A 15,290-nucleotide genomic window follows, 5' to 3' on the forward strand; every position below is an offset into this window, starting at 1 on the left:
AGTCTTTCGAGGTAGGACCAAAGCCGTCATGTAGGCTCTGACAAGTCTTGTACCACTCTGTATCAACTGTTAGGGTTTCCTTAAAGTGTGATGAGAATTTTGAAACACTTGGAAGGAAGTCTGAGGGCTGCGGTGTTTTTAACTTACTCTTTCAATTGTCTTTCCACACTTAGTTTAACAATTTGACTTGGCTACTTGCTTTTATTAAGTCTTTCCGAAGTATTCAATTTTGTTTTCATAAAAAGAGCTTTCCATTTGCATTCTTAGTGAATTGGTTGCTGTATAAATAAATTATGTAATCGTACAACTAGTTTAAACAGATGTGGAATTAAATCCAACTTGAAGGGGACTAGCTTAGAAAAATTGTTCTTCTAAACACTTGGGGTTTTTAACACTTTAAGAGAATATGTGTGAAATTCTGGTATAGTTGTGAGTTTGAGAGAGGATGGAATTAATCAGGAGGAAAACATGGAAACTAGATTCAGGGTTGTGGTATCTTCCTCCATGAGGCTGTCTTGCAGTGCAGACAATGACCCCCAGCTCCAGCTAGCATTTGCAGACAAGTCTCAGGCATCTGAGTAAGACATCAAGGTACAGAAGAGACCTAAATATGATTTCTCTTACAGAAAGTTGACTACGAAGCAAGACTATACAGTTGACCTTTGAATATGCAGGGGTTAGGGACACTGACCTCCCCGCGGGGAAAAATCAGCATGTAACTTTGACTCTCCCCAAACTTAACTATTTATACTTAACTATTACTTAACTATTAATAGCCTTACTGACAGCATTAACAGTTGATTGATGCGTAGTTTGTATATTGTATGTATTTAATGCTGTATTTTTTTTTTTAAGATTTTGTTCATTTGTTTGTTAGAGCATGCAAGCAGGGAAAGCAGCAGAGGGAGAGGGAGAGGGAGAAGCAGGCTCCCTACTGAGCAGGGAGCCTAATACAGGACTAGATCCCAGCATCCTGGGATCATGACCTGAGCCAAAGGCAGACACTTCACCAACTGAGTCACTCAGGTGTCCCTATATACTGTATTCTTACAAAAAAGTAACCTAGACAAAAGAAAATGTTAAGAAAATCATAAGAGAGGGGCACCTGGGTGGCTCGGTGGGTTAAAGCCTCTGCCTTCGGCTCAGGTCATGATCTCAGGGTTCTGGGATCGAGCCCCGCATTGGGCTCTCTGCTCGGCAGGGAGCCTGCTTCCTCCTCTCTCTGCCTGCCTCTCTGCCTACTTGTGATCTCTATCGGTCAAATAAATAAATAAAATCTTTTTAAAAAATCATAAGAGAAAATACAATTACAGTACTATACTGTATTGATTGAAAAAAATCTGTGCATAAGTGGACCCATGTAGTTCAGATCTGTTTTCAGTGGTCAACTGTTCATTGAGAGATCCATCCAGACATAGTAAAATTAAAAAAGAAAATAAAAATATGAAAAACAGAAATTTTTTTAGACTAGTGGTTCCTTGTGGGAAAAAGAGGGGATATGATCATGGAAGGATGCATGAGGTTTTCTAATAATATTCTTCTTCAGCTTGGTTGTGTGCATAGATTTTTAGTTAATAAACTTTATATATAAGGCATCCATTTGTATGTTTTTTTTTTAATTTTTTAAGGTTTTATTTATTTATTTGACAGTGAGAGATCACAAGTAGGCAGAGAGGCAGGCAAAGAGAGAGGAGGAAGCAGGCTCCCCACCGAGCAGAGAGCCCAATGCAGGGCTCGATCCCAGGACCCTGTGATCATGACCTGAGCCGAAGGCAGAGGCCTTAACCCAGAGCCACCCAGGCGCCCCTGTATGTATGTTTAATTAAAAATTGAACTTTAAAAACAATAGATTAGGTAAAGAATGAAAAATAATGTGGATGAATACACAACTGAATGTGTATCTTATCAAGAGACCCATTTAAGAAACAACATACTTCAGGAGCTTAGAGAAAGGTACTTTAGTACCTCTGATTATTTAAATATACATGTATTGTGAAGGTGCATGTATGTATTTTAAATGGTGACTAATGGGCTAAATATTTAGCCCAGTCATGCCATCGCAGTAATAAAAGCATAAAAATAACACAAAATAATTTTTACAAAAGAGATTGTTTCATCTTTGTTCATTTTTTTATCACTGTGAATAATGGTCAGAGCTTCATAATGCACTAAAAATAATTACTAGCTACAATAAATTTATAGGTTTTCAGAATCTTCACGGTTTTTCTAAGAGCTTTTTTATCATAAAGGTCAAAACCCCTGCTAGTCTCGAAGTACTTTAGACGTTACCTGATTTAGAACAATTTATGGAAAGGACAATGTGCCCGAATCCCATTAACCTTCCCTGGCCCTTTAATCAGCATTTTATAATTTAGCTGTTCTTCTACAACTTTAAATGATTGAAATCCAGCTGTTTAGTATGCTAGTCTAAAAATCTAGTGTTGGTACTTATGTGCTTAGATAATATGCTTCTTTGATTTCCATTAATAAGCTATAAAATATAAAAAACACCCTCTAAAGTAGATGAGATTTTTTTGAGGAATAAACTTTATACAGAGTGACTAATGTGTTTTTATTTTGTTAAAATGGTTTCATATTTAAAACTTGAGAGAAGATTCTTTTATTATCTTATCACATTGACTTTGTATTTATAAGATTTTTTAAATAAAATTTTTTGATGAGGGCGCCTGGGTGGCTCAGTGGGTTAAGCCGCTGCCTTCGGCTCAGGTCATGATCTCAGGGTCCTGGGATCAAGTCCCGCGTCAGGCTCTCTGCTCAGCGGGGAGCCTGCTTCCTTCTCTCTTTCTCTGCCTGCCTCTCAGTGTACTTGTAATTTCTCTCTGTCAAATAAATAAATAAAATCTTTTTAAAAAAAATTTAAAAAAAAATAAATAAAAAATAAAATTTTTTGATGAGGTATAATTTATAGAAAGTGAAATTCACCCTTATTATGTATAAGTTCTGTGTATTTTGATAAACCTCTACAGTCTTCTAGCCGTTACTACAATTAAGATACGGAATATTTCCATCACCCCCCAAAGTTCTCATGACCCTTTGTTCAGTCTCCCTCCCACCCCTTCTACCACTCACTGCAGCTACTGGCAACAATCTTGTTGCTCATTATAGTCTTTATGTCTGTCTACTTCCATTTAGCATTTTTTTTTAAGATTTTATTTATTTATTTGACAGACAGAGATCACAAGTAGGCAGAGAGGCAGGCAGAGAGAGAGGAAGGAAGCAGGTTCCCCACTGAGCAGAGAGCCCGACGTGGGGCTCGATTCCAGGACCCTGGGATCATGACCTGAGCCGAAGGCAGAGGCTTTAACCCACTGAGCCACCCAGACGCCCCCCCATTTAGCTTTTGACATTCATCCCTGTTGCTGCTTATATCAGCAGTTTTTTCTTTTCTTTTTTTTTTTTTTTTGAGTAGTATTCCATTGTATGGCTATAATACACTTTGTTTATTAATTCACTGGTTGATAGACATTTTTAATATCTCTAGTTTATGGCAGTGACTAAAACCTCTATAAACATTTGTGTACAGGTTTTTATGTGGATATAAACATATTTATTTTCCTGAGTAGATGCTTAGGAATTGAACTGCTGGGTCATATGGTAAGTGTATGTGTAGTTTTATAAGAAATTGCCAGACTGTTTTTTTAGAGTCTCGAGTGTCCTGGAATAATACCACTTTAGCCTGGAGAACTTCTGTAACATTTCTTGAGGCACATGTCTACTGACATTAATTTCTCTTGGCCTTCCTTTTTTAAGTAGGGTGGTTGGAGGTGGGATGTCTGAAAAAGTATTTACCTTCGTTTTTGAAAGGTATTTTTTACTCCATATGCAAGTCTATATTGACTTTTAAATATATATGATATATAATTAATGTATTATATAAAATACATACTTAATATATATTAATAATTAGTATAAAATAATATATTTAATATATGTGTGTGTATATATTATTCACACATACACTTTGGAGATGTTGTTCTATTGCCTTAAAACTTACATAGTTTTAAACAAGAGGTCTAATTATTTTCCTAGTTCCATGACTGCCATCAAGATTTTCTCTTTGGTTTGACTGATATGTCCGGGAGTTATCCTGCTTAGAATTCTTGAGTCTGTAGTTTTGTGTCCTTCATTATTTATGTCCTTCAGCTCTTCTGCTCCTTTCTTTCTCTTCTTTCTGGGATTTCAGTTACTTGTATGTAAGCAACTTTTACATACCATGTTTTCTTTTTATTTCATCCCTTTTTCTCCCTTTTGTGTTTCAGTTCATACCATTTGTATTGATTTATCTTTAGGGTCATTGTTTCCTCAGCTATGTTTAATCAACTGATGAGTTTGTTGAAGGAAATTTTATCACTGATTCTTTTTGGTATTGCATTTCCATTTTACTATTTCTTATAGATTTCATCTACCTGTTTAAATTCTTCATCTGTATAGGTGTGTTGATCACTTTTTTTCTCTAGATTCTTTAACATAGAAAGTCCATGTTGTGTAGTTGTAAATTTCAGGTCATCTCTGAGTCTGTTTCTGTTGATTGCTTTTTCTCTTGAAAATGGGGTTTTGGTTTTGGGGTTGTTTTATTTTGTTCTTCTTTTCTTTCATGTGTGTCTTCTCATTTTGTTATATTCCAGTAATTTTGAATAGAACTGTAGAGGCTGATGAGATCAGTGTATTTATGCCATTATAAGGGAGGTTGAGTCAATTAAACAGAACCTAGGCTGACTTGGGGTTTTATTGCTGTGCTTACTGTCAGTTTATCACAGCTTTCACATCGCTCTGGCACTGGACTGCTGTTACCTTAGCACAGGGGCCTACGTGCCGGAGGATTTTTCTCAGTGTGAGAACCTGGCAGTGTTCAGTCATCCTGCACAGCCAAGCCCCAGGGTGGTCATCTCTCTGCGCTCTCGCAGCTCCTCACGAGGCAGATAGCTGCTATTTGGTATTCTGTACTAGGCTGCAGTGGGGCTAAGGAGGTGTTCTGTTCTTCTGGTCAGCCTCAGTCTCCGGGAGACTCTGTGTGCCTGGGCCTCCTTATTGTTCCTGTTCTTTCTATCTGGCAGCTAAACTCTGAGTGGTTCAGAGGAATTTTCTGCTGCTCCCTTAGCAGTGGAAAACCTGTATTGGTATCAGTATGGGGTCTTTGGCCAAAGGTAGTTCTCTGCCCCTCCCCCAGAGAGAGGTAGAAAGATTGTTTTTTTTGGTTTTTTGGTTTTTGTTTTCCTACCCTTCTACAGCTACGATTTGTGTTTTCCTGTGCGATGGGGTGTTAGGCTTTACTTCTTTCTCCTAATGGCCTGAGGTTTTGCTTCCTAGGAGGTTTAGAGACTGTGTAGAAAAAAAAACTACACAAATGGACAATTTCCCAGTTGCTATTTAGAGGGTTCTAATGATTGGGATCTATTTTTGATCATAGCTGCTTAATATAACACTGAGTTTTTAAAAGCTCATTGGTAGGTAATTTGCTTTTATTTTCATATTTCATTTGCTGGTTTTATTCCTGCCTTCAAAAATTATTTCACTACTCCTTACTAATGAAAGATTTTGTCTTTTGAAATACTTGCTAAACCTTTCTCAGCTTTTGGCATTGTCTCTCTTATTTTTAAGTAACTGTTGAAAATCAATAATACTAAGTGTACTTTTAATTTAAAATTGAGATGTTTATGATTGTCACATTCTTGTTAGAAGGAACAAAACTAATACCCATATGTGGTAGTACAACTGTGTGCTTCACATTTCAGACTCCAGGGTGAACAATATACATTATTAATATGATTCTGGTTGGTTTGATAAGCCTTATAAATGCCAGACCTCTTTCTTCCTTCCTTCCTTCCTTCCTTCCTTTCTTTCTTTCTTTCTTTCAACTCATCATTTTATCTGCAAGAACAAATCCTTCAGCCTTCGGAGGAATGATCGGGCTGGGTAAAAGCTTCCTCAGAGGCAGTATTGCATGGACTGGAGCCAGACCACTTGGGTTTTAATTAGTTTTACATCTTAGTAGTTATGTGATTTTGGACAAGTTACCTATTCTCTTTAAGCCCCCAATTTCCTCATCAAAATTAAAGATATTAATAGTATCTAGCTCAGAAGCTTATTATAAGAATTATGAGGGCTAATATACACGAAGCACTTAGAATAGAGCCTGGCCCCATAGAAAGTACTGCAGAAGTATTTGCTATAATATAGAGTTTCATCTTGTGAGTCACAGAGAGCTGCCGATAAGCTGAAACAAACCAAAAATGGAAAGGCAAGGGATTGGGAAAAAATCCTGGTAAGAGATGATTCGGCCATAGGCTTATGCCACAGGCTATTGGGAGGGAAGGACAGGAGTGAACCTAGGCACACATCCTAGAATAGACAGGCATGATTACATTTAGTCAGATCTCTGCTTCCGATCACACAGAAAATGCTTTTGTGTACTTCAAGCCTGAGCTAAGTCCATGAGGCAGAGGCAGGAGGGAGGGAGAAGTCATGGGCCAAGCAAGGACTGTGCCCGAAGAGCCCAGGCTCACTTCTGTATTTCCTGCATTCTGATCAGAACACGAATAATCTGGAGTCAGACTCACTAATAGATTATTATAACAGGTTTAGCTATGTGAATTTCAATAATTTATTTAGCCCTTTTCAGTTTCAGCTGCTTTGTAAAATGGAGATGATAAGAATAAGACTTACTAAAGTCATTAAAGGAAGTAATCCCCATAAAGTGCTTATTCCTTAGCTCAGTGCCTTAAATATAGGAGATGTTCTAGATGGTCACCATCCTCCCTCCTTCCCACTGTGCTCCTCATCGTCACCGTCAGTTGTCATGGGAAATCCCAAGACACTGAAATCATGATCTGACATAGTCTTTGTTTCTCTACTTTTTCTCATTCGTCAGGCTTCTAAAGGAAGTAAGTACACAGAGAGCAAAACCAAGCAAACTGTTTACACTTTACTACTATGAAGTTTGGCCTTCATATAATAGACCCTGGTTGAACTAGGCTGGTCTGTTTGGAGAACTGGTTTGGTCTTTCCCTCAGCTATATACCAACACAGCTCTCCTTTGGCAAGGTAGAGGCTTTCAAAGCAAGTCATCTTCTGATAATTGCAGCTTTATTTCTAATCTTTATACTTTTTGCTTCTTGTTGCACAAATTGGGGCCTCAAATGATGCTAAATAAAAATGTTGATTAGCAGATATCCTTGTCTCATTTCTGTTCTCGGGGGAATGTCTTAGTCACCTCAGGCTGCCATAACAGAATATCACAGTTGGGGTGGCTTAAACAACAGAAATTTATTTTCTCACAGTTTTGAAGGCTAGAAGTCCAAGGTCAGGATGCCAGCATGATTGGTTTCTGGTGCGAGCTCTCTTCTGGCTTATGGATGGTCACCTTTGTACCTTGTTCCTCACATGGCAGGAGCAAAATAAAATACTTAGGAAAAGCTTTTGATCTACTCTGAAGGTGATTAAGCAGATACTGAGTCCCCAGAATAAATGGATGCCCTTGTCACTTTTAATATAATTTTTGTTCATAAAAATATTTGACTATGAAAAATTAAATTGAAATACTTTCCTTAAGATTTCATAGGATAGCAATTAAGAACACAGAAAAAGAGGCAGCATGTGATTCACATTTTTCTGTTGGTCTTCCTGGTGTCAGATTCCTGTTCATTTACTGGCGCTGGGTTGCTGGCAAGTTCCCTCACCTCTCTAAGGTCTCAGTTCCTTCATCTGTAAAAAGGGCCTAATAACACTACCTTTCCCTTGGGGCATTTGAGAAAATGTAAGTGATAATATCTATGAAGTTCTTGGCACATAGCCACCACAATTTATTGAGAACCATCAATACTATTTTTGTTGTCGTTAAATTGAAAGACACTTGAAGGTAATACAAGTGAAGGAAAACAGGTTCCTTCTGGACACACACTACTTGAAGTTAAAATAACAAATAAAATGGCCTTACCAATATCTTTCTTTTAGCAAAAGGAATATCTGACCAAATTATTTTTACAAATCTCTACTACATGTAAAAGTCACCTCAGGATACAGTTTAAAATAGATACATTTTTTAGGCCCCACACCCCCCAACTCAAGACTAAGATCAAGAGTCACATGCTCCACTGACTGAGCCAGCCAGGCACTCCTAAATTAAATATTTTAACAGTAGCATTAATTTGAAAAATTAATTTTGTAGTAAGTTGTAACAGTCTAAGAAAGTAGAAAATTACTTACAAGTTTGCGTAAACAATTATAATATATTGTATAGTCTATATTGTAATATAGTTTTAGCTTTTTTGCATGTCAACTATAGTTTTTGGAAAAAGCCTCAAAGCCAATTAAATAATGGATTTTCAAATAGCAACTGTGGTGTGTTTCAAAGTCTAGCCAATCCTGTGGTGGAAATATATTTTAAATATATATATATATTTTTTTAAAGATTTTATTTATTTGTCAGAGACAGACTAAACACACAAGCAAGGGGAGCAGCAGGCAGAGGAGAAGTTCCACTGAGCAGGGAACCCAGTGTGGGACTGGATCCCAGGACCTGAGGATCAGGACCTGAACCGAAGGCAGATGCTTAACCAACTGAGCTACCCAGGCACCCCTTTATTTTACTTTTAAGTAGGCTCCATGCCCAATGTGGGGCTCGAACTCATGACCTTGAGACCAAGAGTCGCATGTTCTACTGACTGAGCCAGCTGGGCACCCCCAGTGGAAATACCCATTTCTTACACTATTAAAAGATAGGGGTTTTTTTCATGAGAAATTATTCAAAGAACCTGTTATTAAAGCATATGATTTCAGTGGTTAGTGCTAGGTGTTTGACCGGCAGAGTTTCTTTGGAGAATGTATGTCAACCCATTTTATCAAATGAGAAATCAGATATTTAAAAACATTGTGCCCAGAGATGCAGAGGGACTTCCTGCTATTTAAGAATACTTTGGATTTCTGTGAATTTACAGGTAAGTTCATAAATCTAAAGAAATCTTTCACAAGGAAAATGGAAAAATTTCAAAAGCAACTTAAAGCTGTAAATACTTTTTTCTTCTTCAGATGATTTATAAACTTACTGCGGTCTTTAAATTTCTGAAAGACGTAGAGTATTTGTATTAATGAGATATTAATTCCTTTTTATTTTTATAAAGGTTCGGAAGTCCAAAGAAATGATATCCTGTGGATAGCCATGGCCGGGACTCATCAGCTATGGGCACTGCTGCTGGACTGTGGCAGACTACCGAAGAAAAAGTAAGTGACCGTCTCTCTCTTTGGGCGAACTACACGAGTCCACAGAATCCCCTCCCCTCGGGTCTCTCTTCTCGCAGCACCTCTGTGCTAGTTGGGATGCGCTGGGCTCTGGCACCGTAAGAAACAACCCGGATTCTCAGGCGCGTGAGATAAGGTTGGTTTCTTCTTGCTCATGTAGGTTCGGTGGGGAGCACTCCTCTGCCGAGCTATTGACCAGGCTGATGAAGCAGCCACCCTCTGGACCTTTGCCGGTAATCCTGGCAGAGAGAGGGGTGGTGAGTTGCTCAGAAGTGACACACATCAGCTTTACTTAAATTTCATCAGCCCAAGTATGTCTTGTGGCCACCATCGCTGACTTCCAGGAACGGGGAAGATCAGTGCTGTCGAGCCTCCGGAGAAGTGTTTGGCGGCCCCTCATCTCCCAACACGCGGCTCCTGTACCCCTGCTCAGGAACGCGGACATTTGAACACTACTTGGCAGAGTGCTTAGTGGCTCAGGTTTTGTGGTCCTGCCTAAGATTGAATCGTGGCTCTGCCACTCGCTGTCTGTGGGAGCTTAGGAGAGCCGGTTTAACCTCCGTGCTTCGGTCTCTTGGATCTACTTCATAGGCATGTTTTGAAAACGAGTAATGTGTATGAAGAGCTCAGCCTAGTGCATAGTTTATACAGTAAATGTAGGAGTTTCACCACCACTGTTGGGGACATAAAGATGAAAAAGTAGCACACCTGCACAGTTTCTTACACCCCTTCTGTAGAGCCTTGTCTCTTCTCCCACACGGTCCAGGTAGAACTGACCACATTCTTCTCTGTGACCTCATTACCCTCCCTAAGTACTTACTTTACTGCCCTGGTAAGTCCCTTCTCTCCCCGCCTCCCTTCCTCCTTCCCTCGCTTTCCTGCTCTCCCCGGTGCTGTTTCTGGTTGCATTTACTGGCTTCCAGAACCATTTCCTCCTACTCGGCTGTGCCTTAAAGTAAAATTGGCCCTCACGTAAATAAGAGGACCCCAATATCAGTAAAATATGAGGTATCAAGGAAGGCTTCCTGAAAGAAGCTGCTAAATTAAAACTGGGTAGAGGAGTAGGACTTAGGAGAGTGGAGGTTTCCCAGGCAAGAAGTGACACTAGTTTTGTGAGTAAAAGCCAGATCATGAAGCGCCTTATGCGTCCTTTGAAGAAATGTGAACATTATTCTGCATGCCTTTATGGAAAGTTTTGAGCTAGCTAGTGAAATGATTAGATCTGTGCTTTTTAAAGAACACTGGCAGCACTTGGCCTGGGACAAAACTAGAGACTGAGATAGCAGTGAGGGGACTATGGTTATCTCCAGGCCAGAGATGATAGCCTGACAGTACAGTGACCAGAAACGCTGACATGAGACGTAATTATAAACAGTAACAGAGATGGCCAGAATGCACTCTTCTAATTGATGGCTGTTTTCGACCCATATGGTCAAGAGTGGGCTAAATATCCAAATAAGTAGAGTTCTCACTCTTGTCGGATCCCATGGACGTGTATCATAGTTTTAAGGATGCCTGATCTGTATTACTGATCTTACAGTGGTAAAGACTGCTAACATTTTAGAAGTTACTTTTTCTCCCCACTCTTTATTTAATTAAAGAAACTCCTATTTGAAATTAAGATTCATATTAATTACCTCTTACTTGTTTGGCATCTTAGCTATCACATATATTTCCCTGACTACATTTTTATATAAGTTTGTTGAGTAAGTGGCTGACTTTTGTACAGTCTGTGCCTGTTTGCTCTATCTCCTGTTCTCTACCTACTTTAGCATGGGGAACACATCAGTGAATAAGTGATTGGTGGTCAGGCTAGACTTCGGCTTGCTGGGCCATACCTGGAGATGATGAACATGCGGTCTCCTTATTTTGCATCCTGAGTCAGCTGCTTCCCCTCCCTCAGCACAGCCCACCGCCAGGTCTTCCTTCTGTTTCCTCTAGCGTAAACCCAGAAGACAACGTGTAAAACTTTCTTAGAAAAAGAATCATTGTAAAGTCCTTCAAGTAGAAGTTTCCCTATTGTATATAAAAAATTGATTTTACAGTTGATTAAAGCAGCCTAATCGTCCTTTAAGAAGTTAAGGTGGGATCCAGCTGTACCTGTCTCTGGCCATTTGTAGAAAACACACACACACACTATCCAGTCAACGATATGGTCGTTCTTGTCAGGGATTTCCTCTCTGGCAATTGAGAATAGTTTCAATTTTGTGTATGTCCGGAAAAAAAAGTATGTTAATGATTTAGAAAAGCTTTAGAAAAAGCTGACTTGCACACTTAAGGCTAAGGTCACATGTCTGTTTTTTGTTTTTTATTTATTTGACAGAGAGAAATCACAAGTAGGCAGAGAGGCAGGCAGAGAGAGAGAGGAGGGAGGAAGCAGGCTCCCTGCGGAGCAGAGAGCCCAACGATGGGCTCAATCCCAGGACCGTGGGATCATGACCTGAGCTGAAGGCAGAGGCTTTAACCCACTGAGCCACCCAGGCACCCCACATGTCTGTTTTGTTTTGTTTTTTATTTTATTCATTTATTTGACAGAGATCACAAGTAGGCAGAGAGGCAGGCAGAGAGAGAGAGAGGGAAGCAGGCTCCCTGCTGAGCAGAGAGCCCCATGTGGGACTCGATCCCAGGACCCCGAGATCATGACCTGAGCCGAAGGCAGCGGCCCAACCCACTGAGCCACCCAGGCGCCCCACATGTCTTTTTTTTAACAATGCTTATCTCCACCAGTTTCATCACTTAAATTCATTTGATTACTAAATTGGACACAAAATAATGATGTTGATTCCACCTGTGAACTTGGCTTTTTTTTAGTGAGCTGAAAAAAGGAACCTGCCTTCGGTTTGCTGGAAGCGGAAATGAAGAGAACCGAAATAACGCATATCCTCACAAGGCAGGCTTCGCCCAGCCTTCAGGTCTTTCTCTGGCCCCTGAAGATCCCTGGAGCTGCCTGTTTGTCGCAGACAGTGAGAGCAGCACCGTGAGAACCGTCTCGCTGAAGGACGGAGCAGTGAAGCACCTCGTGGGAGGAGAAAGAGATCCCATGGTAATGTGTGAAGGTCACTTTCGCATGCTATGCTCAGACCCTTAGCATACTTGCGTGTTTCAAATAGTGAAGAGTTAATAAATTTCAGGAGAACTAGTTCTTGTCCTGTCCATAAATTAAAGTGGAAGTCAGGCCAAAGGAATTGTGAATATAAAGAAACACAAGTAACAAAACCATCTAAGAAAAATCAATTGACTCTAATTTGATTACACAAATGTCAAGGCTTCAGGAAGTATGGAAGGATAAATACTGATCACCGAGGAAAGAGGAAAATGTAAATTAGATACTTGGCAGGAGGGTGGAAAGAGCAGATTAGTAGACTTGACTGGTTCCTGACCAGATGTGTGATTACTGTGAATAAAACTACCAAGTGCTGCAGGTAACATAGGTTCAAAACTCTGTCATTTTTTTTGGTCTAAATTGAATACCCAGGCCGATGTATATGAAATTAGACCCATTTCCCCTTTAAGTAGAATATGTAGTCTTTTTATAGCCTGTGTGGTAGCACTATAAAAATTTTAATGCGTGATGTTTTTTCTTTAAAAAAAAAAAAAAGAATTTATTTGCTTTTGGTGATGTTGATGGAGTAGGAGTCAATGCCAAGCTTCAGCACCCACTTGGAGTAACTTGGGACAAGAAAAGGAATTTACTTTACGTGGCAGACTCTTATAATCACAAGGTGAGTCTCAACAGAATTCTAGAATATCCTGCTTTTCATCTGTGGCATTTAAAAGCTGAAAGCTGGGTGCCTGGGTGGCTCAGTGGGTTAAGCCGCTGCCTTCGGCTCAGGTCATGATCTCAGGGTCTTGGGATCGAGTCCCGCTTCCCTTCCTCTCTCTCTACCTGCCTCTCCGTCTGTTTGTGATTTCTCTCTGTCAAATAAATAAATAAAATCTTTAAATAAATAAATAAATAAATAAAAGCTGAAAGCTTTGTGAGCCTCCTCCAACTGCCACTTTAAAATAGAGAGGAGTAACAGTCTTTGACAACTATGTACAAGCCTTTGCTGTTCTTTTCTTAGTCCTTTCTTTGCAAAGAGGATATGATGGCACTCGGAGCTGGGGAAGGGACTAAATAAATCCCCCATGACTACAGCAGAAAATCGTGAATTGCGATCCATCAAAGCTGCCTAGTGACAGGGTAAATAAGAAGGCAGCAGGTGGCAGGGAAATTCATATGTCAACTAACAAAGGAACGTTTTTGAGCTGTTGCACAGTTGCAGTGCCTGCTAGCAAATAATTCCATTTTCAGCAGCATTTCCATTTTTGTCTCTGTTGCACGAATTCTTCAACTGTTGCCATTTTTATTGCATTTTTCTTTTCTATAAAAATGAGTGGAAAATGTTAATACCTTGTGATGACACCATAAATTAACATAATTGAGGCACAATTGGAAATCATTAGGTTTAACATAGGCGGTCAATTCTCAACCCGTGTTAGATGTTCATGAGAAAGAAGAAAGTCTGTTCAACTGCATCTCATTGTGAAGAAAAAGCATAGCATTTAAAAAAATTGGATTCCAGAGATAATTTCATCAAAGATTGCTGCTGAAAGATAAGATGTAACTGGGTGTTTTACGGAGTTTTTAGCTCTCAAAATGGAGTGTTTCCCCTGAGTCTATAATTTGAATATTTGACTTTTCAAGAAAATAGGGAAATGCCTATTTTTTTCTTTTAAGATTGATTGGTTGATTTGAGAGAGAGTACCTGCATGAGTGTGGGGACGAACAAGGGAGAGGCAGAGGCAGAGGCAGAAAATCTCAAGTCGACTCCCTGCTGGGCAAGGAGCCTGAGGCCGGGCTCAGTCTCACAGCCCTGAGCACCTGAGCCCGAATCAAGAGCCAGGCCTGTGGAGTATCTGGCTCTCTGCTCAGCGGGGAGTCTGCTTCCACCTCTCTCTCTGCCTACCTCTCTGCCTACTTGTGATCTCTGCCTGTCAAATAAATAAATAAAATCTTAAAAAAAAAAAAAAAAAGCCAGACACTTAACTGACTGAGCCATTCAGGTGCCCTGGAAATGCCTATTCTTTTTCTCAGATTTAGTAACAATGCTAATAGCAGTCAAATTCTCTGGTTTGCTTTTCAGGACACTTTTCTATACTATGAACGTGAAATTGACTTCAGATGTATACTGCATTGTTCTTTCTTTTTAGATTAAAGTTGTGGATCCAAAAACAAAAAACTGTTCAACATTAGCAGGAACTGGAGACGCTAGTAATGTTACCACTTCGAGCTTTACGGAGTCAACTTTTAATGAACCAGGAGGCTTGTGTATTGGAGAGAATGACCAGTTATTATATGTAGCAGACACCAATAATCATCAAATTAAAGTGATGGATTTAGAAACAAAAACAATTTCTGTGGTAAGCAATCAAAGTATAAGTTAAAGAGTATCATTTTAAGAATGATACTAAAGTCCTCACAGCACAGGAGACACTTCTGGTCAGACCATCTCCAGGTTAGACGTGAAACATGTAGGTAGAGTAGTGAGTGAATGCCTCCTTCCGAGATGCTCAGTTCTTGGTAAGTTAAAAATTCCATTTGTGACAAGAGTGTTTAAGATACTGGAAGTTGGAGAGAATTGGAACTTTCATCTATGTTTAAAAGTCTTTAAAAAAATGTATAGACATATACACACTGAACCACAGAACCTACACATTACATGGGTTGGGTTGTCCAGTTCTGTGTGTGTGTGTGTGTGTGTGTGTTTAAGGATTCTTGGATTCACCATAGGAAACAAAGATCACACATTAATCTCTTATCAGATAACTTCCCAAAGGAAACTCTAGGAGCCACACTTCTCAACACATTGAAAATAAGATTAGAAAAAACCTTACTAAACAGAGTTCTAGTCAATTTTTAAAGATTAGGATATAGTCTCCAAAAATTTTCAAGCTACCTCTTGATATATCACAGTTGGCTGGGGGAGGGGGAGCTTTTTTCCCTAAAATTCCAGGAATTCCCAAAATATATTTTAAAATAAAAATACAGAATA

The 15,290-nt window shown here is 39.4% G+C and overlaps 2 protein-coding genes across 5 annotated transcripts in view; one reads left to right on the top strand and one right to left on the bottom strand.

Moving 5' to 3' along the window:
- The window catches only part of NHLRC2 (NHL repeat containing 2), a 63,993-nt gene that overhangs the window by 35,517 nt on the left and 13,186 nt on the right, over window positions 1-15,290 (top strand). Inside the window, exons 6-9 of the mRNA XM_082721360.1 lie at window positions 9,138-9,237; window positions 12,067-12,298; window positions 12,855-12,977; window positions 14,449-14,658. Of these exons, the coding sequence (XP_082577486.1) occupies window positions 9,138-9,237; window positions 12,067-12,298; window positions 12,855-12,977; window positions 14,449-14,658 (665 nt within the window). The remainder of the gene's footprint in view (window positions 1-9,137; window positions 9,238-12,066; window positions 12,299-12,854; window positions 12,978-14,448; window positions 14,659-15,290) is intronic.
- LOC309859993 (uncharacterized protein) overlaps window positions 9,094-15,290 on the bottom strand; it is a 130,449-nt gene continuing 124,252 nt past the window's right edge. For 3 of the 4 annotated variants that reach the window (XR_014309069.1, XR_014309070.1, XR_014309071.1), the window contains one exon: window positions 9,094-9,494. Coding sequence is in view for 1 of the 4 variants with exons in the window: in XM_082721362.1 (XP_082577488.1) it covers window positions 9,444-9,494; window positions 11,094-11,192 (150 nt within the window). In the remaining 3 variants the exon portion in view is untranslated. Of the gene's footprint in view, window positions 9,495-11,093; window positions 11,193-15,290 lie in introns of all 4 variants that reach the window. The other variant, XM_082721362.1, reaches the window with a different exon arrangement.

The sequence above is a fragment of the Mustela nivalis genome (genome assembly GCF_964662115.1).
Source record: "Mustela nivalis genome assembly, chromosome: 2".
Classification (NCBI taxonomy): Eukaryota; Metazoa; Chordata; class Mammalia; order Carnivora; family Mustelidae; genus Mustela; species Mustela nivalis.